The sequence below is a fragment of the Heliangelus exortis genome, chromosome 8 (genome assembly GCF_036169615.1).
Source record: "Heliangelus exortis chromosome 8, bHelExo1.hap1, whole genome shotgun sequence".
NCBI classification, from domain to species: domain Eukaryota; kingdom Metazoa; phylum Chordata; class Aves; order Apodiformes; family Trochilidae; genus Heliangelus; species Heliangelus exortis.
This window is the reverse complement of record NC_092429.1, coordinates 28435362-28459786: the sequence shown is the minus strand read 5'-3', so window position 1 is coordinate 28459786 and position 24425 is coordinate 28435362. Positions and strand designations below refer to the sequence as shown.

Sequence of the window (24425 nt, the reverse complement as noted above, 5' to 3'; positions counted from 1 at the left end):
CTGTGACTTGGATTTGTAGAATAGACAGAGCCTGTAGAAGCAGAAATTGAAATACCAGATTTCAAGTATTCTCTCTTCTTTTGAGCTGTAGCAATGACATGTTTACTTTGTTGCATGTATGTACTATCTGATAAATAGAGCAGCAGTCTGAATTCAGCCTCAGGGTTTCTTGTAGCCACTTGACATCAAAGTTGTTTTTTACCTCCTGTAATAAATGATTTGGTTTAGTTTACCTGGATTGTGAATCACAGAATTAGAAAACAATTTAGGCTTTGGAAGTTACTCAGTCCAACTCACAGCTCAAAGCAGAATTGTCTTCCAGGCTTGATTGCATCTCTCAGAAACTTGTCCAGTCAAACTTTGAATGTCCCCAAGGATAAAGATTTCCTAAGTTCAATGGGCAACCCACAGTGCTTAACTACTCCCACTAGGAAAATATTTTGTATGTCTAGTCACAATTTTCCCTGCTGCATATTATGACCATGGACTCTCATGCTTTCTCTTTATGGCCTGAGAATACTCTGTATTCTCTAAAACAATGGTTGAAGACAGTGATTAAATTATCCCTTCACCTTCTCTTTTCCAGTTCCTCTCACTGCATTATAAACAAATCCAAATAAATTAGTGTGAGATTATTGATTCCATGCACGAAAAGCTTGGAGAGAAACAGCCCTCTTACACCACATGATAAATTTGAGGAGACAATCATCCTTTTAGTCACACCAAGGAGTAGTATAGAACAGAACAGTCACAACAATACTTATCCAGGTCCTAGCTCCAAAGCATTTTTTTACATTTTGGCTACAAAAATCCTTCAGGTGGGTAGGTTCTTTCCAGATGTTTGTTTCAAACCACGTTTTGGAACTGTTGAATCCTTCCCCATAAATTGTGGTCTAAAAGATTATGGGTCTGGAAGTTAAAGCCATCTTCCTCCACACAGGGAAAACTGAAAAAAAATTCTACCCACTTTCCTGTGATATTGGTAGGATTTGAAAGTCAAGAGTGATGAGAGAATTCCCATATTATCTCATTTACAGAGCTCCAGGAGATCAACTGAGACTGACTCACTGTGTAAACGTGAGCATTTTAGTCTTGTCTTGAGGCATGAAGAGGACTTATGTGAGGGAGATGTTTTGAAATCCTTGTGTACAAATATTTGGAAGAAAACTACTTGAAATTTCTTCTTTAACTAAAGTTTTCAAGTATTCTTAGTTTGCTCAGCTGACAAGCAGTGTATCACAGATAATCCATTTTTTTAACTGCTGTGTGAAAGGTATTGGGAGTGTGTCAACATCTTCTAGTTTTAGAAGAAGCAAACATTGGAGTTTGAATTTGTCTTGGTAGTGTTAAATCTTTATAATATCAAACCACTTGTTGGCTTATGCAGGCACCTTAACTGAAGGTCTCTGAATATAACTTGCATCTCAGTTTGGCTGGGGGATTGCTCTGTAGTAGTAAGGGCTTGGTGTAGTCCAGAAGTTGTCATGCCCTGCCAGACTGATGTTCAGAAGGTGGAGATTTTAGTTCTGTGCCAACCTTCATCTCTGTCTTATAACTTAAACTGATACATTTGGTGCTAAGCCCATGGAAAGCAACAGCAAATTTGTCTTTTCTCCTGAACAAACCAAAACGTCAAGTGCAGGGGAGAAACTGCATTCTTGGTAAGCAAGTGTAGTATTTCTGACTGCTCTGCATGTGTTAAAATACTCAGTTTTGGTGATCAGGGTGATTGCTGCTGTTTTGAGGGCTGCACATGAGGAATATTGTGTGAGTGCTGAATTGCTGTGCAGAGATGCAGCAGAGAGGATGTGAACCTCATTTGAGACCCCATAGGAGACTTCACTGAAGATGGGTTAGGGCTGACTCTGACTCTTCTTTATTCTCCTCTTTCTCTGCAGAACCCCCACCCCTCATTCAGGTTCCTAATAATGTCACAGTGGTCCCTGGGCAAGGAGCCATTCTGACCTGCCTGACTTCAAGCACAGTGCATTACAACCTCACCTGGCAGAGGAATGGCAGAGATGTGAGGCTGAAGGAGCCCCTACGGATGAGGATGATGAGCAACCTGTCCTTAGAGGTGAAATCTGTAAAGCTCACAGATGCTGGCAAGTACAACTGCATTGCTTCTAATGAGGGGGGATCTACCACAGCATCAGTCTTCCTTACAGTGCAAGGTAACAAAGAAACTGCTTTGTTAAACTTTGTCATGCTTTATATTTTCTTTAAGTTGTTATTTATGCCTGTTGATGACCACTTGGAGACTGACAGAACCTCCCCTCCCTCATTCATCTCTTCCTGGGACTTAGTTTTCCTCCCTAATGTGTGTGGACCAGCTGGGAGCTTTCAGGCAGTGACCAAATGGCTTCTGGAAATTTCTTATATCAAAGCTAAAGAAATTTTCTGCTGCCAGAGCAGAATACTGGATTTCAAGTTCCTTATATATGTCAAATCATTATAATAATTGGCAATTATATTTTGGATGGTACTGGTATTGCTTGCAGCTTTAAAACATGTCTGAGATAAACCTCTGGACAGGCTTAGTTGAGAATCCAAGTTGTGTTTTCTTTCTTATTAATTAATTCTTATTAATTTCTGGTGAAAGATGCAGAGAACAGAATAAATATACAGGAAATAGTAAGCTGCAGCTGAATTCAGATTTCTGCTGTAGCATCTGCCTTTTTAATTTTTCTTTAAAAAAAACTTACCTGCTGCCAGTATTTCAAATGGCAGGAGCTGAACAGAATCAGGATTGGATGTATGTGCAGTTATTTGTCAGGCATTTTAATCTGCCTGTCAAAAGGATTTCTTTCAGATTTCTGGAGGTACTGAGTGTAATTCTCATGTACAACTCAGTGTGTTTCTTAAGGTGTAGAATGGTATTCAAAAGAGCAGTTTAGGTTACTCCTCAGCAAAGGGGTAAATGCTTGCTCTGTGTAAGAAGCAAAAGCTTCATAGGGTTGTCATGAACTGCCTGAAGAAGGCAAACTGAATTTTTGTCAATAGATGGGGATGATTAAAGGTTTATGTAGTTGCAAGCAATTCAGAATGTCAAATTAAATGACTACTGAAGCCCTTTATTACTGTTGCAACAATTCCATATAGAACTCTGTATTTTGGAGCATAAAAGAATGAAGACTGCTTTCATCCCCTTTTTCTTTCTGGAGTGGGAATTAATGTAGAGGACAAATGTTGGTAGCTCTAAAAACAACCCAGCATCTGCTTTACCTGCTGAAGTGGGTTATAATAAACCCTTGTTTTGAAAGCTTTCCATCAAGTGCTGCTGGTACAGTAAGACAACATTAATCCTTTTTTTTTTTTTTTTTGTGCCAGCAGCTGTCCAAACACAGCCTGAAATCTTCAATGAGAGGTGACTTCCCCTCCAGTTGCTTGCTCTGTATTACAAAGAGCATCCTATCCTGATTCTCCAGTTGTCCCACAGTAATACTGAGCACAGCAGAGAAAAATTCTGCTTAAACTTCTGCCTGTTGTGGACAGTGATGTTCTGTTCAGCCTGAAATGGCACTGGATGTGACCTGATAAATTCCAAGTTGTCATCTCTTGAGCCTTTCAGGATTGTGTGGGTGCTTTTGACCTGCCAGAAGGCTTCTGCTTACTGGCTTTCATTTTCAGCAGGCTGCTCAAATTTGACTCAAAGTTGTCAAAACTGGCTCTGTTGCTGCTTTGCTGAGTTTTAACCCTGTGTTAGAAATTCTGTATAAATTCTTATTATGTAATTATTAAGTTCAAATTGAATCCAGGTGAAACCAGTTAACCCTGGCTTTGTGTGACCTTGATGGATTATACTGGTGAACTTTGCTTGGTTCTGGCAGCTTATTGTCAGAATTGGTGTCCACCCGTGGGGGCTCCAAATTTCTCAGAAAAAAGCAAACTGTGTAGACAGGTGAATTAATTTGATCTCTGGAGCCTAAATCCTGACTTACCAACTTTTCAGAGATATGTGTGCTTTATGCTGGGGTATTGATGGGCTGTGCTAAAGGACACACATGGGTTCTGAACCTTCTTAACACTATTTTCTTACTAGAGAGCTGTTTGAAAATGGAAGTGAAGCAATTATTCTAATCTGTGTTTTCTAAATAGGAAATTTTAATATCTGTTTTTCACTTCTTTTACTAGAACCACCTAGGGCTGTCATTTCACCTAAGAATCAGACTTTTCTAGAAGGCTCTGAAGTGTCTATCAGGTGTTCTGCAACAGGTTATCCAAAGCCAACAGTAGTATGGACACACAATGACATGTTTATTATTGATTCAAGCAGGTAGGGGTTGTAGCTTTTTCTGTTTATTTTTTGGCTTTTTTCAGTTTTGTAGAATGCCCAAAAATTCTGACTATTTTCTTCCACAGCAGCCTGGGAATTTTGGAAATTGTGCCTAAACCTTTATAAGTCTTTGATTTCCTCATCTGTAAAATAGAAATACTTCAGTTTTCTTCAGAAGATTTTGCACTAAATGCTTCTCACAAAAGGCCCTTATATTGTCTGGTAGATGTAATAATATTAGTTGCTTGTAGTGAGAAAAAAAGAGCAATATTGGTAAAGCATCTGGTCATGCTGTTGCTGCTTGGAGTGTGGGTATAACAATAATTCTCTTTTCTGTAACTGATAATTTGAGTTGGTCCCCTGTGTGTTCCCAGATTCAGATTGACCCCAGAAGGCACCTTAATCATAAGAAAGGCAATTCCAAAAGATGCAGGAATTTATGGTTGCTTGGCAAGTAACTCAGCTGGGACAGAGAAACAAATATCCACTCTTACATATATTGGTGAGTAAGAGAAGAGGTGGATGTAGTGAAATGAAAAAAAAGCAAACAAATACATGATCAGGGAGGAACTATTAAAATGAGTAGAACTCTACAGAACATACTGGTGGAAATTGCAAAAACCTCAGATAATGTTCAGTGGCTCACAAATGTCCCTTTTGTTTCTACTTCAAATCTGAGGAGTGTTGTTAGTAGTAGTATTATTAGGTGATACTTGGGCTTTGTTTCTTTTTATGCTGTTTTTAAGGAAAAAAAAGACTAAAATTGGGTAATAAAGTGGGGTAGGTTTTCAAACCCAAGTTGGCATCTGGAAAAGAAATGTGTCTATGAATTCCTGTAGTGTTCCTCCAGAGTTCCAGTCCCAATTGTGTACTCTAAACACTACAGTGATTTATAAATAGCAAACTACTAGAATTCTTGATGACCAACATCTGGCTGAAGGGAGAGAGAGACTGAATATTTTTACTTTCTGCATTGTTAAAGTCTTTAGTTCTTTCCTTACATTCCTGCATGTTCTATATATGGTCCTTGTGCTCTGAACATTCCAGATTCTACTTTTTCTCAGTGTTTGTCTGTCACCTTACTTGATTTTTAAGGCATTCTGACTTCTAATGCCAGTATTCTTCTATATAAAAAAGAGATTAAATTAGAGTATGTCATGATTTGTCTGTAAAATGTTGTATGCTTTGGATGAGGAACTCACTTTTTCTATTTTTTTTTCTTTTTAGAGGCCCCAACCTTGACTGTAGTTCAAAATGAAATTCTAGTTGCTCTTGGAGACACAACTACTATGGAGTGTAAACCAACTGGAACCCCACACCCCCAAGTTAAATGGTTTAAAGGTGCACTTCTTACTTTGTGTTTGGCTTATTCATTTTAGCAGAAATATTTAAAACAGTCATCCTGAAGTGACTTTATTTTCTCAAAAACTTTATGGAGAATCCAACTAATGACTGGCTTGTGAAATTCTCTAAGTCTGGAAGATACACCACTTGACCTTTAGGGTATAAAATCTTGCTCCTGTTAAAATACAGTGAGTGATCATACATCAGCATAAATAAATAAATAAGCTGAGCCTCTTGCCTACTTAAATAAGGGTTATGTGTTTAGTTATATGCTACAAAAATCAGAAAACATTTTTCTGTTTTTCTCATTGGCTGTTTGCTTGAATTATTTTGTATCATGTAGGGAATTTCTCTTTGTTCCTTCTTCCAAACTTCAGAAGTGTCTGCTGCAATTTCTTAGGTACTGCAGAAGGATATTGAGTACCACAACTGCAGGAGTGGGATTTAAGTGGGAGTCAGAGGATCTTGTATCTTAGGACTGAGTATTTATTCTCAGGAAACAGCAGCTGATGCCTCTGTGTGGTTGTATAAACCACCTGCCTGCTGATTTTCTGGAAAACCAGTGATCTTTTTAGGTAGATATTGCCAACAGGTAGCTCATCCAGTCCAATCCTGCATGTCAGTGGCTGGAGGGAAGCACAAACCCAATCTTGCTCTGTTTGCAAATCATCTTCTGTCAGAGGAAGCTGCTTCAGAACTTGCTGCAGTTAATACTTGGCTCCTCTTTTAAAGCAGGGGTTGGCAAACATTGATGCTCCTCCCAGAGAGTACATGTGGGCCAAGGGTGAGTGTTACACAGCAGTGCTGTGGCTCCTGTGGAGCCTGAGAGGTAGCAAAGCCATTTGCTAAATTTTGTGGTTTTCCCAGCTTGGTTCAGAGCTGGCAGACAAAGAGCTGTCACATCCAGCCTCTAATTTGGGAAGGAGAAATACAGCCTGAAACAGTGGCCTGATGCTGATCTCTCTCCAAAAGCTACTTGGGTTTGTGTTCCCCCTGTGAAACAAAAGAGATAAAAAGAGTTTGTATCTAATGTAGTAATGAATTTTTCCACTCAGCTGAGTGGAAGTCAGAGCACTCATCTGCTGAATGAATACTGGCACCTTGTGAACTGCTCTCAAACTTGGGTACTGTTTTGTTAGAATAATTTTGGTAAATACCCTGTTATATTTCTTTGTGGACTCAGGTGACTTAGAGTTGAGGGAATCAGCATTTCTCATTATTGATCCTCATCGGGGTCTTCTGAAGATCCAGGAAACACAGGATCTGGATGCTGGTGACTATACCTGTGTGGCTACCAATGATGCAGGGAGAGCTTCTGGAAAAATAACTCTAGATGTTGGCTGTAAGTAGCTTAGAATCTGGACAGTAATATCCTAATTTCAGTGTTTCCTCTGACAGGTCAGTGGTGCCTTGTTTATTTGAGCCTTTCTCACAAATGTGTCTTATGTTTGTGAGTGCTGAGAAGACTTTTTTGGTGATGTTCAGTAAGCTGTTTCCTTGTTGTATTTGGGCTCCTGACTTCATTCTCACTTTTGCAAAGCACAAAAGTTATGAGGAGGAAGGGAGAGAAGCAGAGGGGGAGGAAACTGTTCAAAACTCAACCTCACATAATTCTCAAGTAGAGAATGTGTAAGGTCATTGTAAGTTGGCCCTTCCTCTCCTCCTCTACTTCTTTACATCAGGTCTTGGTGATTGCATCTTCCTGTCGTGTGCAAACACTTAATGAAGCAATGGGCAACACTGTTTGAGGAAGAGGAGGAACTTAATGCTAATAATTTGAGGATGCATTGGTCTGATGGGGATGGCTTTAGCTTCTTTTTGAGATTTTTAGCTCATTTCTGAGCTCCCCAATATTAGCACAGAGCATGCAGGGCTGCTTTTGTAAGATGTTGCTGGAGTTGGAAATAATTGAGCATAATATGATGTAAATTTAGGTTCTCAAGAGTGCAAGCAGAATGCTGATGCCATGTTACAATCTCAGTTCACTTTCCATGTACTCTTTTTTTTTTTTTCCTTCTCTTTTCTTTTCCTCCCCTTCCCCTTTTTCCCCCCCTTCTCCTCCTTCCCAGCTCCCCCAATTTTCACACAGGAGCCCAGTGATGAGTCTGCTGATATTGGATCAAACCTCACCCTGCAGTGCTATGTTCAGGGCTACCCAGAACCCAGGGTTAAATGGAGGAGGCTAAATGGGGCTTCTCTTTTCTCCAGACCATTTGCAGTCAGTTCCATCAGTCAACTCAGATCAGGAGCTCTCTCTATTCATAGTGAGTAGACTGAACTTTATAAAAGATGTCAGAGTAAATATGGCACATGCAATGCATTTAAATAATCACACTGCTTTACAAAATTATTAACTTTGTAAAAGACCAGATTTTTAGCAGAGATTGTGTTTTTTGCTACTGACTTAATTGCTGTTGTCATGCAGTTCATTTTTCCATGAGTTTGTGAATCTTCTTGATTTCAGTAAAGCATTTGACACCGTCTCTCACAGCATCCTTGTAGATAAGTTGATCAAGTATGGGTTTGGTGATCAGGTAGTGAGGTGGATCAGGAACTGGTTGAAAGGAAGGAGTCAGAGAGTTGTAGTCAATGGGGCAGAATCTGGTTGGAGGTGTGTGACCAGTGGAGTCCCTCAGGGGTCGGTACTGGGACCGGTGTTGTTCAATATCTTCATCAACGACTTGGATGAGGGTATAGAATGTACCCTCAGCAAGTTTGCTGATGACACTAAGCTGGGAGGAGTGGCTGACACACCAGAAGGCTGTGCTGCCATTCAGAGAGACTTAGACAGGCTGGAGAGTTGGGCAGGGAGAAACATGATGAAATTCAACAAGGGGAAGTGTAGAGTTTTGCATTTGGGGAAGAACAACACGATGTCCCAGGATAGGTTGGGGGCTGAGCTGCTGGAGAGCAGTGTAGGTGAAAGAGACCTGGGGGTCCTGGTAGACAAGAAGATGCCCATGAGCCAGCAATGTGCCCTTGTGGCCAAGAAGGCCAATGGCATCCTGGGGTGCATTAGAAAGGGTGTGGTTAGGAGGTCAAGAGAGGTTCTCCTCCCCCTCTATTCTGCATTGGTGAGGCCACACCTGGAGTATTGTGTCCAGTTCTGGGCCCCTCAGTTCAAGAAGGACAGGGAAGTGCTTGAAAGAGTCCAGCACAGAGCTACTGAGATGATTAAGGGAGTGGAACATCTCCCTTATGAGGAAAGGCTGAGGGAGCTGGGTCTCTTTAGTTTGGAGAAAAGGAGACTGAGGGGTGACCTCATCAATGTTTTCAAATATGTAAGGGGTGAGTGTCAGGGAGATGGAGTTAGGCTTTTCTCAGTGGTGACCAGTGATAGGACAAGGGGTAATGGGTGTAAATTGGAGCATAGGAGGTTCAAGTTGAATATCAGAAAAAATTTTTTTACTGTAAGGGTGACGGAGCCCTGGAACAGGCTGCCCAGGGGGGTTGTGGAGTCTCCTTCACTGGAGACATTCAAACCCCACCTGGACACGTTCCTAGGGGATGTACTCTAGGGGGCCCTGCTCTGGCAGGGGGGGTTGGACTAGATGATCTTTCCAGGTCCCTTCCAACCCCTAGGATTCTATGATTCTATGATTCTATGATTATTATACCTGTGTAGAAGTAAATGGGGGTTATTCCCTGTGTTGATACTGAGGAGCCATGGATTTTGATTTTTTTTTTTTTCTTAGATTGAAGTGTTTATTCTCATTGTTTTATGCCCATCCTGACTTGGGTCATTACTTGAAAGTCTGCAAGTGGCTTTAAGATTTCAGTTACCTGGAACATTTCAGTCACCCTTCTGCTAAGTGATATTGTTCTGTTTTCTGAATTTGTTCTTTTATGCTTTTCTAGACATTTTCAGGTTGGAGGAAGTAATTCCCCAACTGTGCAGTGCAGTAAATTGTGTGTTATTTAATATATTAATACTTTAAATTAATACAATGTGTGTGCCCATTCAGGCACACATTGCTGTATGTAGCAAACAGTATTTCTTAGCATAAAGCCACAGTATAATAGGTTATGTGGATGTATAGTGTACTGACATTTATTTTATGCACAGTATGCACTATATACTGGATTAAAGCATATATTTGATATAAAAAAAAATATAAAGTGATGAAAAGCATCATACTGCTTTCTTTTATTCAAGTACTTGTGTATAGTTGTTGCTTCTGTATTTGGTGACAGATGGAATGATCTGGACAAAAATTAATATTTGAAGCAGAGTATCATTTCAGTGTCATTTCAGATCCTGCAGTCTGACATCTGGGTGGTTTTTTTGTGGTTTTTTTTGTTTGTTTGCTTTGGTTTTTTTTTTTTTCCTCTCTAGATCTGTGGGTTAGTGATGAAGGAGCTTACATCTGTGAAGCTGAGAACCAGTTTGGAAGGATCCAGTCACGTCCAGCCACCATCACAGTAACTGGACTGGGTAAGACTGGGTAAGACTGGGTAATGTCAGTGCCCACAGTGAGAGGAAAGACTGGGAAGCACTGGCAGAAAGGAAACAATTTCAGCACCTGGAATATCCTGGAGGAGGTGATGGTGGTGTTTGTGCAACAAATAGGATGTCCCTGGGTTATGTACATACATGGTGATGTATCTCTATGCTTTTATCTATAGTTGTGTTTACACATAGGTAGTCATCTACTCAAACTGAAATAGGAGACATTTTCATGGAATACTGTAATTTATTTGAGTGCCTTTAGCATGTCAGAATGTTGTCTTTTCACTGGCTACACTGATTTGAATTAGTTCCATTTACACTTTTTGAACATGGACCCTGAAATAGTGATTTATCCTGTCTTCTGTTTCCAATTCCTAATTAAATTTATGAAAGAATGAAAAATCACCATTGTGATGAATGCTAATGATGGAGCTTATGCCACTTAACTCATCTTACAAGTAAATGAAAAAGCAGCAATCAGCTTGCTTAGGTTAATGTGTTGATATGAGTGGAAAGAAATCTTAGTGTGGTTGAAGAAGACATTACATGTCCAGCTTTGACAGCAGCTGAGCTATTAAAGACTTGTCAGTTGGACAGTTGGCATCAAAAGAAAAAATAATGCTATGGAATGTACACATTTATGAGGGGATCAGAGTGGAGTCTGTCTGCCATCAAAGTAATCAGTTCTTAATTTAAACCATGTGGTGATACTCTGTAATACTGGTAGGATTGGATAGACATGTTTTACCTATTTAAAAATGTTATTTAATCCTCACTGTTTATAATTAATTTAGAAAACATGTGCACAAGAAGTGCTTTTCTCTGGGTTTTTTACAGAGCATGCAGAATTTTCAGCTAGGCAGTTCAACCCTATTCTACTCCTTTAAAATTTTATGCCTAAAGAATTTTGTGCTGCAAGTAGCAGAAGTGACAGGACTAATAATGAAAATTTAGATGTAATATTTTATATGAATATATAAAATTTTATAATCATTTTTTTTCTAATTCTTTCTTTTGTTGAAGTTCCACCTCAGATTGGAGTAAGTCCAGCCACAGCCAATGTAATTGAGGGTCAGCAGCTCACTTTGCCCTGTGTTCTTCTTGCTGGGAACCCCCTTCCAGACCAGAGGTGGATTAAAAACAGTGTGGTGGTAAGACTCTTTCATTTCTTATACCATTTATTGGCAGAAAAAACATCTACAACTGGTGTTTCAAGCCATGATAACAATTCTGTTTCATTTCTGAAAGTGGACATACAAATGTACTGACAGATTTTATACTTTAAAATGAAGATACTTCTTGAGATTGGACTGGGTCACTGGAAACAAGGATAAATTAAGATGGAGAATCACTACAACAGGAGCTGTTTCCTCCTTAGGAGCAGCCAGTTGGCTGTGTCTGTAAGGCAGTGTTTTTTTTGAGTTTCTGCAAGAACTGTCACTCTGAGTATGGTCACTCCCCTTGAGAAATTATAGGTTAGTAGTGGCCAAAATCTGGAAGTGGAAGGGTAGCATCCTGGTGGTTATTGCCCATGGAAGGAAATGTTTAACTCTGAAGCATAGATGAAGTGTAGGAGATGGTAGTGGGGTGTGGAGGTCTGGAAAAGAACTTAAAATCAAAGGATTTGTCAGTTGTCCTTTTCTGTTTTCCTTACTTTCAAAGCAGCTTTTTGTATTCTAGATGCTTCTTTAATTTCAGCCTTGGGCTCTGACCATAGGAATGCTGGTAGAATCTACCTACCAGAATGAAAAAAGTGCTGGATTTTAACACTGGTAACTGAAAAGCATTTCTTTTTCCATGTTTCTTAAAAATAAAGATACCAGAAAATTTCTCTTCTAGGGTTTTTTGATGCCATGGCTTTTACTGTTCCTGAAGTGATGGTATCAGCATCCCTGTATCTTGTACTTCTTTTCCTAGCAGTGCACTGCTCAGAGCACAGAAGAGTCTTTTCTTTCCCCTTTCAAGTGAACATTTCTAATTTACAACTCCTGCAGACAGGAGAGTGGTAGAGACACCATGCCTAGGTTAGTTGTCTGGGTGAAGTTTCATTTCTTCAGTAGTAGACAAATTACTGCTTATGAAGCTCTGCTTTTTATCTTGCTAATTTCTCCATAAAGCCCTTTTTCCATAGCTGTAATTTTAAAAATTACAGCAATTTTAAAAATGTATTGTTACCAAGCAGAACCCTGGCATTACCTGACCCTCCACTTGCTGTTGCTTTCTGCTTTCTTTTAGAATTACTGGGAATCATTGGACTTTTCTTTACCCTGCAGAGGTGCAGGTAGCTGTAACCTCCCTGAGAAATACTGGCAGGATGCTCCTTGTTGAGTTGCTAACTTCTCTGTTTAGGAGTTCTGATTTCCTGTAATTGTAAGCTCCCAGCAAAACCAGTGCTCAGAGTGTTGGAGTAAGTTATATTTAGAAAAGAATGCAGCTTGTTCTGAGCACAGCATGACTGGAACAGTTTTGCATTCTAACAGCCTTTCTGTGAGGCAAAGATTTAAATTTTTTTTTTTTTGGTCTTACTGTAGGGAGCATAACCTTTAAAACTTTACTACTCTTTTGTGAGAGTTACAACTTGTCTTCCCTTTCACAATGGATACTACTCAATGGATATGGTAAGTTAGGATATTTGTAAAAGAAGATGGATATTATGAAGAGATGTGATCATATTGGGCTACTGGAACCAATATTGGCTACCAATAAAAAATGCAGTAAAATACTCCATCTAAGTTTGCTTCAGTGCAGATTTATAAGTGGCAGCTCTGCTTGTGTTGTAGATTCCAATTTCTCTCCAGATAGGAGGTGCTACCAAAATTCCTTTGTAAAAATAACTTTTTATGAAAGATGGAAAGTAGGAAAACCTCTAGTAAAATTCCCCAGGGATATATAACTTCTAAGAATGTGAACCAGTCAAGTAAGGCAGTTCTGTGTCCCAAAGGAAATCATATCAAGAAATATTTCCTTCCTTAAAACCTTCCCTCACTCTTTTGGCAGCTGGTTCCCAATCCCTACATTAATATTCGTGGTGATGGAAGTCTGCACCTGGAAAGAGTTCGGCTGCAGGATGGGGGCAATTATACCTGCATGGCAAGTAATGTGGCTGGGACAAGCAACAAAACCACTGCTGTTAATGTGTATGGTAAGGAACACTGCCTTCCTGTTCTGCAGTTCTCCCTTAGAGCACCTCTGACTACAGCTGCCTTGTTAGAGTTACACTACACTCTCAAATTTCCTTTTTTTTCCTTTGTTTTTTTTCAATGGTGTTACTTTGTCAAGCATCATGGTGGAAAGTTGCATCAACTGCACAGGATAAAACTGAGTGATTGAGACTTTTTCAAGTAAAACAAAAAGAACACCATTTTGTGATCATGAAGGATCCTCATTTTAAATATCTGCAGAGATTGGAGTTATGCTTTATTAACAGTTAATTATTAACAGTTTATTAACAGTTATTTATGCATAACTGCATCTGTGCAGTTATGCTTTATTAACAAAACAAAGGGAAGTTTACTGAAAAGCCAGGAAAAGCACTGTCTTGAGGAGGTTAACTGATAAAAGAAATCAACTCGTGGAAGAATTAGAAATAAAATGGATTATGAGTTTGGCAAAATGTTTTCCCTACCCCCTTTTAATCATTAATTAAAGCGTACCAAAAATTACTCTGACAGCAAAACAAAGCAGTAACCCATTTGTATTTCATCTGAAGATATTTGGATTTACTCTTTGTGATATAATAATTAAGGTTTCCAGTCTGAAATTTTCTCACATGTTAAATTAATCATGGGAGATTTATTTTAAGCCTCAGTGAGGATGCAGAAACCTCCTTTTGCTTTAAGAATAACTATAATTTTTTAATGCAGGCAAGTATTCAGTGTCTAAAAAGGTCTTGCATGTCAACACTAGTTTTTGGAATACTTCAGAACGTGAGAACAGGAAGGAATATGTTTGTATGTTTTTAGAAATATTTACTTTTTTAGGTATTGTAGCCTTAAATTTGGTCATCTTGTCTCTGTTGTAAATTCAAAATCCACTCAGTTAAGAAGAGGAACTGAGGTTCTTTGAAATCTGCTTGAAATCTGTCTTCTGCATGTGCTGAACAATTGAATTTATTTTCAGTCCTGCCTATCATTCAGCATGGACAGCAGATATTCAGCACCATTGAAGGAATCCCAGTCACATTACCATGCAAAGCAAGTGGTGTTCCTAAGCCATCTATTATGTGGTCCAAGGTAATTTCTCATCTTTGCTACACAAACTAACATTTAAAAATTCTTTAAGAGTTTTTATGTTTTCATTAGATTTTATTCTATCTCTGTCAGCTTTATCTTTTATTTTTTAATTTTTTATATTTTTTTTTAATAGATTTTATTCTATCTCTGTCAGCTTTATCTTTTAATTTATTGAATTCAATTATTGTTATTTATTTTACTTTAGAAGATCCAGGCACTGTGGACTTTTTTTTTTTTTTTTTCCCCCAGAAAGGAGAAGAAATTCTTCCCAGCAATGTGAAATTTTCTTCAGGGTCTGATGGAAGCCTGCATGTAGTTTCACCAGGGGGTGAAGAGACTGGGGAATATGTGTGCACTGCAACAAATGCTGCTGGTTATGCTACAAGGAAAGTCCAGCTGACAGTCTATGGTGTGTATGAGCTAGAACCAAATAGAGTGTCCTTGTCTCTCTCCCCCCATCAAGTTCTGCTTAAGGCTACAGAACCCACTGAGCTGGATTGTGCACTGGGATACTCATTGTGCAAACAGGATTGAAGCTCATTTCTCATCAGTGCTTTTGACTTGGTCTTACATCACTAAATCTGTGTACTAGGTAGCTTGACAAGTGGCTGGTACTGAAAGGCCTACTCTTCAGCCACTGTGATTCTCTTAAAACCTCTTGATCACTCTTTTTTCCTTGACTTCTTGGGCTAGGATCTTGGGGTAATCATTATTCCAGTTTCCATGGAAGTGGATAGGAAGTATCTGCAGAAGAGTATCAGTTCCTGCTAGTAGAAGAATAAAGATCCCTTAATCCCACCACTCCCACCTCTTCCTACCATCTCCTTGTACACCATCTTGTTAAAAACATGGATTTAGGTGACTCCTAGCTTTGGAAAGCTTTTATGCCTTGTGGGTATTGATGCTGTAGTGTAATGTAGTTCAGGTGTTTACTGTGAAGTACCTGTGCAATACAGAGCTCACATGTGCATAAACCACACTTATCTGTTGCTATCAATATTTCTGGATGGCAAGTGCAGTTTTGTTGGTGTTTGTGGTATTGCATGTGGGGATCAGGCAGTGTCTGAGCCACAGGCACTGTACATCAGCAGCCAGAGAACTAAAAAGAGAATTGAAATGTTATATACTTGATGAAAAAAAAAAAAGGTTTAATCTGAAGTAGAATTGCATGATGTTACATTTGTACAAATAAATGTATTCATTGCAGCTTTTTGACATGTTCCATGTTGTAGTGAAACCTAGAGTATCCAGGCCTGGAGACCAGGAAGGAAATGCTTCTGATAACCCCATAGAGATCTCAGTAATTGCAGGGGAAGATGTCACACTCCCCTGTGAAGTGAAGAGCTTGCCACCCCCCATCATTACCTGGGCCAAAGAAATGCAGCTCATATCTCCATTCTCTCCAAGGTAACAATGATGAAAACCAAAGCAAAGTAAAATTGCACCTAAGCTTTTGAGAATTTGGAAGAGTAAATCACTGCACAGGGTCAATCAGAAAGTAGCAGGTTGTCCTGCATTTTACCAGGTCTTTTAATTCTTCTTCCCCCAACCAGTCATGAGACTCTTTCTGAAGGATGGCTGCATCACCCAGCCCATGCATCACTGTACAGCTTCCACTCCAGGGTGTGTTTATGTGCAGTCTCAGGAGGGCAAGACAAAAGAGCTCCTGTTATGTTTGTACTCTGGTGGTCCCCAGAGACCCACATATTTGTCTGATTGTAAATGTTTAAAAACTCTTCTTCTTAAGCACCTCATATTTATGCTCAGGGGAGCATTATTGTATTATTAGTTATTCATATGTGGTCTGGGCTGCCAGTAGAATGCTGCTGCTGATAAATGTTTGGGAGTTCTTAGAAGAGCTCGTTGCTTTCTCTGTTTTGGATCAAAAAAACTCTCCAGATAATCCTGAATGTGTGAAAAAAGCTAAATGTGCATAAAAATGTTGAGAGCTGATGATCTTAGAGAATGCAGCTGGGGACTGCCTTGCATGGAGGATGGGCCACAAGGTTGGAGTTCTTCCTTATTACTTAAGTATGGGACAAAATGAGAGGGGAAATGAAGAGGTGATTGTTCTCTGTATGTCCCCAGCTGAAGTGCCATGAGCCACACATCTGCTTTTTAGTTTTCAAGATACCTGAGAAGAGATGAAGGCTTCAGCTGTTTTCATAGCCCAGGAAATGGTAACCCTACCCAAATACACACCATAGCCTTTTGTCTAGAGTCTCTTAATGATCCAAGTGGGAGGAACCAGCTGGTGTCCTGAATTAAGGAATTATCTATGCCTGAAGGAGAACCCTGTGGGCCAAATCTGCACCCAGAGCCACCCATTCCAGCCTGCAGCTAAAAGCTTCTGGGCTGGTTTGTTTGGTGAAGGAGAATTGTGCACAGAGTTGGTTTGTTGTTAGTAATCTTTGTGGAATTTTCTGCCATGTCCTGTGAACACTTGTGTACACGAATGAATCCACATTCTTGGTTGCTTACTTGTCCTCATTTTACCTCTGGAGACATTGATAAATTAGGCTACTTGCTCATGGTTGTTATGGAGAGATCCATGTTGTCCAGAGTGGCAGAATTCCAGCTCAGCCCATTCCATAAAATGGAACATACAGATGCCAGCAAAAGTTAAAGAATTAGTCCAAACAAAATTGTTTGTTTGAGACCACCCAGGAATTGTATTAGAAATGTGACCAGTAAACAAAAGAAGAGTGAAATCAGAAATGAAGGAACTTTTATCAGAAAGCAAATGTAATTAGTGGACAGAAAATGGAAGATAAGTTGTCCCAGCAATCTGTCTTTTGGGGTTATGTAAAAAAAATAATAGCAAAAAAAGAATGCTGGGAAGTTCATGGGCAGCAGAGGAGCAATCTTCAAACCAGACAGATTTGGGTGGCCCAGAGGGGCCACATTGCAATCCCAGAATTCACCATTTATTTCCATATGATGGCATTGTCCTAACTAGAGCATGCCAGGGAAAGGCAGACAGATATTACCACCAGCTCTCACCAGAGAGTCTAAAGTCTGTACATGACCTTGACTGCTAGACTAGAATTCCTTCTTGTCATTTTTAGCTGTCATTTTTTCTTTCCTTCTCATTTTCTGTCCTGTTTCTATTGTTTTAGATATCTACTTAGGAAGACTTTGACTTAGCTGGCTGATTTACCTTGTAATGTTCCCAGCCTGTAACCAGAGCTGCAGTACACATCAATAATGTGTATGCAGCTATTTAGTGATGAATAGTGACAACTTCTATAAAAATCAGAACTGGTGAACTTTTCAGAAACTCCCATCTTTAACCACCATAATGTCTCTGTTGTTAGGATGAAATAGTAGCAAAAGTTGTTTAACTTTCAAACCCTAGTATATATTTGTGACAGGATGCTGAGGAGCTCCATTTCTTTACCTGTTGTTGGGTTTTTTTCCCCATTTTTCTAGAAACAACACATTTTTTACTGTTTCCTGAATGTAGCTAGAACCAAGTTTTGAAATTTGAATCTTATATTTTAGATATTTGCTGTGTGTTCTAAATGCAGTGGCTCAGTACAGCTCAGCTCAGTGTGCCCTGGAGAATGGTTTTATTTGTAGCTTTTAGCAATAATTAGCAATGTCTAAGTAGAGGTAATTCACCTTTAAATACCTATTCATAAAGTTTATCTGCTTCTTATTTTTCCAGACACACTTTCCTACCCTCAGGGTCAATGAAGATCAGTGAGACACAAGTTTCAGACAGTGGAATGTATCTCTGTGTGGCCACAAATATTGCTGGGAATGTGACTCAGTCAGTGAAGTTAAGTGTACATGGTAAGCTTTAACTTCAAGGGAAATCATCTGCAAGTTTCCACATGGAATTTGGCATCATGCAGAACTTTAAAAAAAATATTTCTTTGTGTACTATAAATGCTACAGACCTATATTTTTTTAGGTCATATTATCTTCATATGCAAGTGGGTATTGATTATGTTGGAAAGGAAATATTGTACATGCATATATATAGATATATAGATATATAGATATAAATATATAAATATATACACACACACACACCTTTCTTTAATGTTCCTTTGACTTGTGGAAGAATTACAGCACAGTACATTTGACTCTTCTAAAGCTGCCAGAGTTTTAAGAACCAGAAACTTCTGTTCTAATATTCACTAAATAAAAGTTGGAATATTCTCAGTGCAAGAGGTTCCTCAGTAATAAGATTGCAAACAGTAGCTGAGAACAGCAAAGTCAGCTTGGCTCACAGATGTCAAGTTGATGGAACCACAGACTAGTTTGGGCTAGAAGGTGCCTTTTAAAGATCATCCAGTCCAGTCCCCCTGCAGTGAGCAGGGACAGCTTCACCTAAATCAGGTTGCTCAGAGCCCCACTTTGCACTGGCAGGAGGTACATAGGAGAAGGGGGTGCAGGGGCCATGGTCTGGCACAGCCCAGACAGGGTTGATCAGTAGCAATTGTGGGAGTAGAGGTGGTTCTGCTGTGGTTCTTGTAGAGTTTGGAAGTGCTGATACAAATGTCCATTGCCAGCACACATCTTTGGAGTGGATCATAGAATCATAGAATCCTAGAATCCTAGGGGTTGGAAGGGACCTGGAAAGATCATCTAGTCCAACCCCCCCTGCCAGAGCAGGGCCCCCTAGAGTACATCCCCTAGGAACGTGTCCAGGTGGGGTTTGAATGTCTCCAGTGAAGGAGACTCCACAACCCCCCTGGGCAGCCTGTTCCAGGGCTCTGTCACCCTTACAGTAAAAAAATTTTTTCTGATATTCAACTTGAACCTCCTATGCTCCAATTTACACCCATTACCCCTTGTCCTATCACTGGTCACCACTGAGAAAAGCCTAACTCCATCTCCCTGACACTCACCCCTTACATATTTGAAAACATTGATGAGGTCACCCCTCAGTCTCCTTTTCTCCAAACTAAAGAGCCCCAGCTCCCTCAGCCTTTCCTCATAAGGGAGATGTTCCACTCCCTTAATCATCTCAGTAGCTCTGCGCTGGACTCTTTCAAGCACTTCACATGCCACAAATGTACCCAGTTGCCCCCAGCAGCTCAGAAACCTTCAGACTACTTAAATTCAACTATAATGGGTTTAAGAGGCTGCTCTCTGGTGCTCTGTGTTGAGCCTTGTGATATCAGTGCTCATCTTTGTTTATCTGTGGCTGAGAGTGTAGAAGAATGGTGCTTGTTATTCAGACATTCTTTAGAAGTCTTTTTGTTGTCAATGATCCTTCAAAAGAAAAACATTGTGGCAAAACAGTTATCCTGGATTTATATTATTCTTTGGGAGCAGCAAAATCTCTTCCAGTTGTTTTTTATCTCCGTGTCCAAACTTGTGTTTGGAAGCATACAAAGGACAGGGATTAGAGGAAGGAAATGAAAAGGTCAAAAGGAAAATGTAATTAACTTTATCATAAGAGCTTTTGAATGGTTTTGTGTTATGAAGAGCCAGTATCCACAGCTCTTCAGATGTGCTCAGGATGATAACAGCACAGTGCTCATGTGGAAGTCATGCAGGAGGATTGGAGAAGCAGCTTTTTTAAGTTAAGCAGTGGGGTGTCATCCATCCCATGGGATGCAAAGCCCATTCAGATCTCCTTCCTTAGTCACCTGAGGGAATTTGCTTCCAGTGAATAAAAGAGGATGTTTTCTAAAATGACAGAAATGGAGAATTATTTCCTTTAAGAATGATGTTGTTCATTGGTTTTCTTCCCATTCCACTGGACTAAACTTGTCTTGCTCAGTCCCCCCAAAGGTACAGCGTGGGCCTCGAGTGTTGAAAGTCCAGGCTGGCCACAGAGTTGACCTCCCCTGCAGTGCCCAGGGCATCCCTCCCCCATCCACCACTTGGTTCAAGGGCAGGAGTGCAGTGCCTATAGATGGTGGGCAGTTTATCCACAGCCTGGATGGAGCTCTCAGCATCACCAATGTCCAGCTTCCTGATGCTGGAATCTACACGTGTGTTGCTAGCAATGCAGTGGGCAGTGACACGTTGGACATAACAGTACAAGTTCAAGGTATTTGTGTGTTCAAGTTCAAGGTATTTGTGGTATTTCATGCCAGTGCTGCCTGGTTTACATTCTGGAGGGCAATGCTCTTTGCTGCTGATTGTTACATGATGCAAAATCTAGATCTCTTTTAGTTGTTATGTTCTGCTGTTAATTGTGGAAAAGTAGAACAGTCATTGGAGAGTTTGGAGAAGCAAGAAAAAAACTTAAAACACATTACTTATTTTTTAACAAAATCTTCAAGCTGCTTACAGTCTGGTTTTCTACTAGGTAATTCAAATATTATCTTCATGGGTCCAGAGGTCTCATCTTCAGAGACTGTCTCTGAAGTTCAGAGTCTTGTGTTGCAGCTTTTAATAGAATTGGATTTTGCAGGAGCTACACTTGAGCTCTTCACTCAGTACACTGTTGAAATGGTGATGGGGCAACCCTGGTCAGCATGCCAATTTAAATAGAAAATATAAAAACCTCAACTGATGGGCTGCCATACATCAATATAGGATGACTGACTAAAGCTAAGCAGCAATTATTTCTTCTTTGTAATTGTCTAAGGCAGCATTCCTATCCTTTTGGATTAGAGGTGCTGAGAACCACTTGTTACATAAAACAAACCTGCCAATTACTGAATTATAATTTATATTCTTTATATAGTGAGATGCAAAAACAAAGGGCAGACATAAAACCTCCAAGTGGTATGAGAAAAACAGTACCAGTAGTGTTTTCCAGATTTTGCATAAGCACCATCTGCCTTCAAAAGAAATATAGCTGATTTTAGAGAAGCAGCAATTTCAGTAACACTTGGAAGCCCCTTTGTACTTCTTAATTCCTTATATTCCCCTTGGAATCAAGACTTGTTGCATAGTACACTTAGTCAGTGTGAAGTGGTTATTGGAATCTGACCTGTTGGGGGTGAGAAACACTTAAAAGCATTATGTACTGCCAAACTATATTACTACACTGGGAGCTGCAATCAAGATTTTTTTTTTTTATATATATTTTTTTTTCTGTCTGATTTTGTTGCAGTGTCTCCCACTATCAAGGACCTGGACCCTCCATACAACAGCCCCTTCCAGGAAAGAGTGGCAAATCAACGTGTTGCATTCCCCTGCCCAGCAAAAGGTTGGTGTCATTTCTGCCACTTTTAGTGATAGAATTATCTGTCTGTTGACCATTGAAAATGAGTAAGATTTTGTGTATTCCTTATTAATGTAAAAATGTCCAATCTGTACAGTACATTCCATACATACTTGTCACAGTTTAGTAGTTTGTGTGGACCACAAACCTCTGTTCCCCCTCACCTCACAAAGGGAAGATAAAAGGGGAATAAAGAGCAGAGGCCCCAAGCTGGAAACTGAAAACAAGGAAACTGAAGCACAAGGGAAAGGCAATAACATAAAGTACAAAGAAAACAAATACATACAAATATATATATATATACCCAACCTGATAGATAGCACATGGTGAGCTGGCTGCAGCAAACAGCAGCACAGCCAGCAGGGAGTGAGAAGGAAACAGGAAGGAGCTGCTGACTTTGTCATCTTTCATAGAGTATGGCAGAAAATGGGAGGGAATAGATCCCTCCCTTTGCATTCTGCCCCTCTCAGAGTTCAAAAGCCCTCCTTCTCTGGTTCCTCCTGTTCAAACAATGACAAAAATCTGGAAAAAATCAAACAAACAGTGATTTTAAACAGCTACCATGTACAGAAGTTCTGTGAAAAGTCATTGCTAGCCAGCAAGGATATTATACTGCTCAGGACTAAGAGAAACAGAAACTGTAACAGAAAGATTTCCTCTTAAATTTAAAGCTCATGCTCTCTCTGTGCATTGGCTTTGCCATTAAGACTTCCAGCAAGCAGTGGGGATTATTTAAATCTTTCCTATTTTGAGCTGAGCAAAGCTCTTCATGTTTCACCCTTTTCTTGTTAGGTGTTCCAAAGCCTGATATCAAATGGCTACATAATGGAAGAGAACTGACAGGGAGTGAACCAGGGATTTCAGTTCTGGAGGATGGGACACTGCTGATCATAGCTGCTGTTACACCTGCTGATAATGGAGAGTATATCTGTGTGGCAACCAATGAAGCTGGAAGCACAGAAAGAAAGTACAACCTGAAAGTTAATGGTAAATAATGCAGCTACTGGGGAACTATTTGTGAAGAACCTCATCTTTTTGACTGTTGGAAATTGCATGCCCCACATCTGCATTTGAATTACAAAATCTAATCTTAAGTGCTTTATACTTCTGGTATTCTGATGCTCTATTTTTCTGTTTTTTCTGTTCTCCATGACTTGATGCCCAGGCCATCTCTTTGTTTTGCTCACAGAGCTACTTGTGTCTCACAAGTTATACTTGAAAACTTCAATGCAAATGACTAATTAAGTCTTTTTTTTACTGCAGAAATTAAAGATTGGGTTATAGATCTGTATTTCAAATATAAATATAAGAAAAGTCAGTTATCAGAATTAATACAGAACAGGAGAAATCTTGCTCCTTTTTCTTACATAATCCTGATCAGGATGTAGAAATGCTACAGGTGGCCTTGAGATATGGTGTGAGAATTTTGCTTCTTACAAAGAACTATTATTCCAGCCTTGTTCACTTCCCAAATTGGTTAGTTCTGATGCCTGAGCAATATTGTATTCTTATCTTTAATATGAGAAAAGCAGGAATTCCATCTTGTGCCAGAAGGGCTCGTCAGTGGGGACTGAATTTTCTAATCCCCCACATAAAGGCTTTGCATTCATAGTGGGATGAATGGTAGGAAGGAGGAAGTGAAAAGGAAGTGAGAAAACACTGGAATTAGAAGACTTAATATATGACTTTGAATTTCTTGCAGTTCCTCCTGAAATTAGAGATCAAGAAAAGGTGACAAATACATCTATAGTTGTTCATCACCCTGTAATTCTCTTCTGTGAGGTATCTGGTAACCCCTTACCAGTCATCTCCTGGTATAAAGAAGATATCCAGGTATGTAGGATTAAGTTAATTGAAGTAACAGAGCCATCATCAATCAGCTTTGTGTTGGCTTTTCAGTGCTTGTATGAATGCTCATTTAAAGTAAATACATGTACATGCCTCTGTGTATGTTTAAACTCCACTGATAACACCCACAGAGAGAAAGGCAGCTAAACATGGCTAATCCATTAATTCAGCTGCTCAGTAAGTCAAGAGAAAAGTCTTGATTTTCAAGGTTCCCCTAGGAATTAGTCTTAGCAGTCTTCCAGAATTGTAGATGCCAAAGTCCTTGCAGAGAGGACGAGTAATGGTGTTTTCTTTAGTCTTTTGGATGGAGAAATAAGAACTTTTGGAAGTGATTTGAGTCCTCCAGGATTATCCTTGAGTCCTATGCTTTTATTTGTAGCTGTTAAGTGATGGTTTAAGCTGAGGAAAGACCTCTTCTTGCACCTTTGGGCCTGACCATTACTGATGAGCAAAATATTTATTTGGTTTTCCTACTCATGTATTTTCATCTACAAGTCATATTGAATAGATTGCAGAAGGTGAGGAGATCAGTGCTGTAACTGAGAGAGGAAACATTATCCTTAGACTAAAACTACCATTTTCTTACAAAAATCCAGCTGTGATATTTGGCTGATGTAACTTGGATCACATAAGGCTAATGTCTTGGGTTCTTTTAAGGTTGTGGAAAGCAGTACTCTCCAGATTTTGCACAATGGGAAGATACTAAAGCTCCTTAAAGCTACTACTGATGATGCTGGACAATATTCATGCAAAGCCATAAATGTAGCAGGAAGTTCTGAGAAACTGTTTAACCTAGATGTACTAGGTTAGTTCCATGGGGTTGTTTTTTTGTTGGGGCTTTTTTTTGAGGGGTGGGGGGCTTGGGGAGGTTCTTTGCTTGATTGGAGTTTTGTGGGTTTTCTTGGGGTTTTTTGTTTGTTCCTTTGGGTTTTTTTGGTTGGGTTTTTGTTTGTTTTTTTTTTTTCTTAAGACAGTTGATATTTAAGCCAGTAGATTTCAACTCATTATAAGTGTATTACTTCCTCTCAGTGCCTATTAAATATTGGCTGCCAAAGCACTTCTCATGATGGCTTTTGAATACTTAAAATTTGCCAGGAACAGACAAAATGCTGCTTTTCATTACTGGATTTTGGT

The 24425-nt window shown here is 39.6% G+C and overlaps 1 protein-coding gene across 3 annotated transcripts in view; it reads left to right on the top strand.

Moving 5' to 3' along the window:
• HMCN1 (hemicentin 1) overlaps window positions 1-24425 on the top strand; it is a 198571-nt gene that overhangs the window by 83645 nt on the left and 90501 nt on the right. For all 3 annotated transcript variants that reach the window (XM_071751315.1, XM_071751317.1, XM_071751314.1), the window contains 18 exons: window positions 1899-2174; window positions 4135-4276; window positions 4651-4778; window positions 5504-5617; window positions 6804-6962; window positions 7690-7884; window positions 9957-10055; window positions 11094-11221; window positions 13068-13212; window positions 14190-14302; window positions 14552-14711; window positions 15535-15709; window positions 17973-18100; window positions 20046-20318; window positions 21333-21428; window positions 22236-22430; window positions 23146-23276; window positions 23949-24096. In XM_071751315.1, the coding sequence (XP_071607416.1) occupies window positions 1899-2174; window positions 4135-4276; window positions 4651-4778; window positions 5504-5617; window positions 6804-6962; window positions 7690-7884; window positions 9957-10055; window positions 11094-11221; window positions 13068-13212; window positions 14190-14302; window positions 14552-14711; window positions 15535-15709; window positions 17973-18100; window positions 20046-20318; window positions 21333-21428; window positions 22236-22430; window positions 23146-23276; window positions 23949-24096 (2805 nt within the window). The remainder of the gene's footprint in view (window positions 1-1898; window positions 2175-4134; window positions 4277-4650; window positions 4779-5503; window positions 5618-6803; window positions 6963-7689; window positions 7885-9956; window positions 10056-11093; window positions 11222-13067; window positions 13213-14189; window positions 14303-14551; window positions 14712-15534; window positions 15710-17972; window positions 18101-20045; window positions 20319-21332; window positions 21429-22235; window positions 22431-23145; window positions 23277-23948; window positions 24097-24425) is intronic.